This window comes from Cyprinodon variegatus, unplaced genomic scaffold (genome assembly GCF_000732505.1).
Source record: "Cyprinodon variegatus isolate N-32 unplaced genomic scaffold, C_variegatus-1.0 Scaffold1491, whole genome shotgun sequence".
Lineage (NCBI taxonomy): Eukaryota > Metazoa > Chordata > Actinopteri > Cyprinodontiformes > Cyprinodontidae > Cyprinodon > Cyprinodon variegatus.
The window spans coordinates 141,307-142,918 of NW_015151944.1; the positions used below are offsets into that span (position 1 = coordinate 141,307).

The 1,612-nt window shown below is 50.2% G+C and overlaps 1 protein-coding gene across 1 annotated transcript in view; it reads right to left on the bottom strand.

The window, feature by feature from the left end:
- LOC107103630 (methyl-CpG-binding domain protein 2-like) overlaps positions 1 to 628 on the bottom strand; it is a 17,378-nt gene extending 16,750 nt beyond the window's left edge. Inside the window, exon 1 of the mRNA XM_015403404.1 lies at positions 291 to 628. Within this exon, the coding sequence (XP_015258890.1) occupies positions 291 to 400 (110 nt within the window). The 5' untranslated portion in view covers positions 401 to 628. The remainder of the gene's footprint in view (positions 1 to 290) is intronic.
- Between the last annotated feature and the right edge of the window lie 984 nt (positions 629 to 1,612).

Genomic DNA, 1,612 nt, shown 5'->3' on the forward strand with positions numbered 1-1,612 from the left:
CAAACCTCCCATCAGGTCCAGAACGGGACCCTGCCATCAGGTCCAGGTCCAGAACCGGACCCTGCCATCAGGTCCAGGTCCAGAACGGGACCCTGCCATCAGGTCCAGGTCCAGAACCGGACCCTGCCATCAGGTCCAGGTCCAGAACCGGACTCGGTCATCAGGTCCAGGTCCAGAACCGGACCCTGAGTCCTGTCGGTCCTGTCCCTGGGAATGATAATCAGGACCTGTAGATCTGGTTCTGCAGAGCAGTTGCTCCTCAGCGGTTCGGTTCTGGTTCGGTGGGTCACCTGTAGTAGTAGACGTCACTCTTTCCGGCGCTCAGTCCGGACTTCCGGATCACTTCCTCCTTCTTCCATCCGGGCGGCAGAGCCGGACAGTCCGTCCTCTTCCTCTCCATCGCCGCTCGGTCCCACCGATCCTGGTCGGTTCCGGTAAGTGACAAACAGGCAGTCTGACGTCACCAGCGTTAACGGCTGCGGTTCCGCCCCGGTTCGGTCTCTGTCCTCTCGGTCCAACTCGTTTAGGAAAGTTCCGGTTCTGGAAGATCCGGAGCGAATATCGGCTTCGGTTCGGTGCTGGACCAGCTCAGCTGGACCAACGGCAGGCTGTGACGTCTGAGATGACGTGAACCGACAGACACACGCACAGGCACGCACTCCGTCCGGAGATCGTCTATTAGAGAGGATGTCTCACTTCTGAAAAAACAGTCTGAGACTACAAAGATGGCGCCCGCGCGCGTCATCACTGCAAACAGCAAAACTAAACTAAACGAACAGGGGCGTTGCTAGGCACAAAGCTTTCCTGGGGCACTGGCCCCCCACCGCATATGCCCCCTCCTGCCATACACAACTACAGACAAGCACACTGAGATATTAATAAGAGCATATTTGTTTTAACAAACAGGAACAATTTCAACATTGCAGCTATAAAAAATACGACATCAACAACTTTAAAAATAAAAAGTTTCCTTATACACATTCTGAAGTAATCATTAATTCCCAGGTTTCAGAGTTTTAGTTTGGGGGAAAGTTTAACTCATCCTGAGCTAAGTTTTTATTTTATTTATTGAGCATTAAAGTGTTCCTCCTATTTTTCATTTTTGCAAAGCGGTCAATCACTAGACTGTGACTCAGCTTAGAAAGTTCTTCCATTTCCACTGATAAAATAGCCAGATGATGGAGCCTGTCTGGTCCCATTGTGCACCTCAGCCCAGTGTGGATCCTTCTCAACACACTGAATGACCTTTCACCCCTCCAGCTGTAGACTGGGATGGAGATCTGGATGACCTGCGTTAGTGTTGGGAACACGATGTTATCAAGCAAGTTGGAAACACTGCATATCCTTCATGACAAGGATTTCTTTCTCAACCAGGAAAAGCTTTCAACCCATTTTGAATTAAATGAAAGTTTTTTTACTCCAAATCTGTCCTGAGGATAGTGGGACAACTTCACTTGTTTAGGACCATCATGTTTCCCCCTAAGTCACTAATGTCCCCTTCTTGTTTGTGGACGCTGGTTGTTGCTCCCTCATCACCTTCATGGTCCTGTCTCTCTCCTGTCTCTCACCTGTCTCTCCTGTCCTTCACCTGTCTCTCCTGTCCTTCACCTGT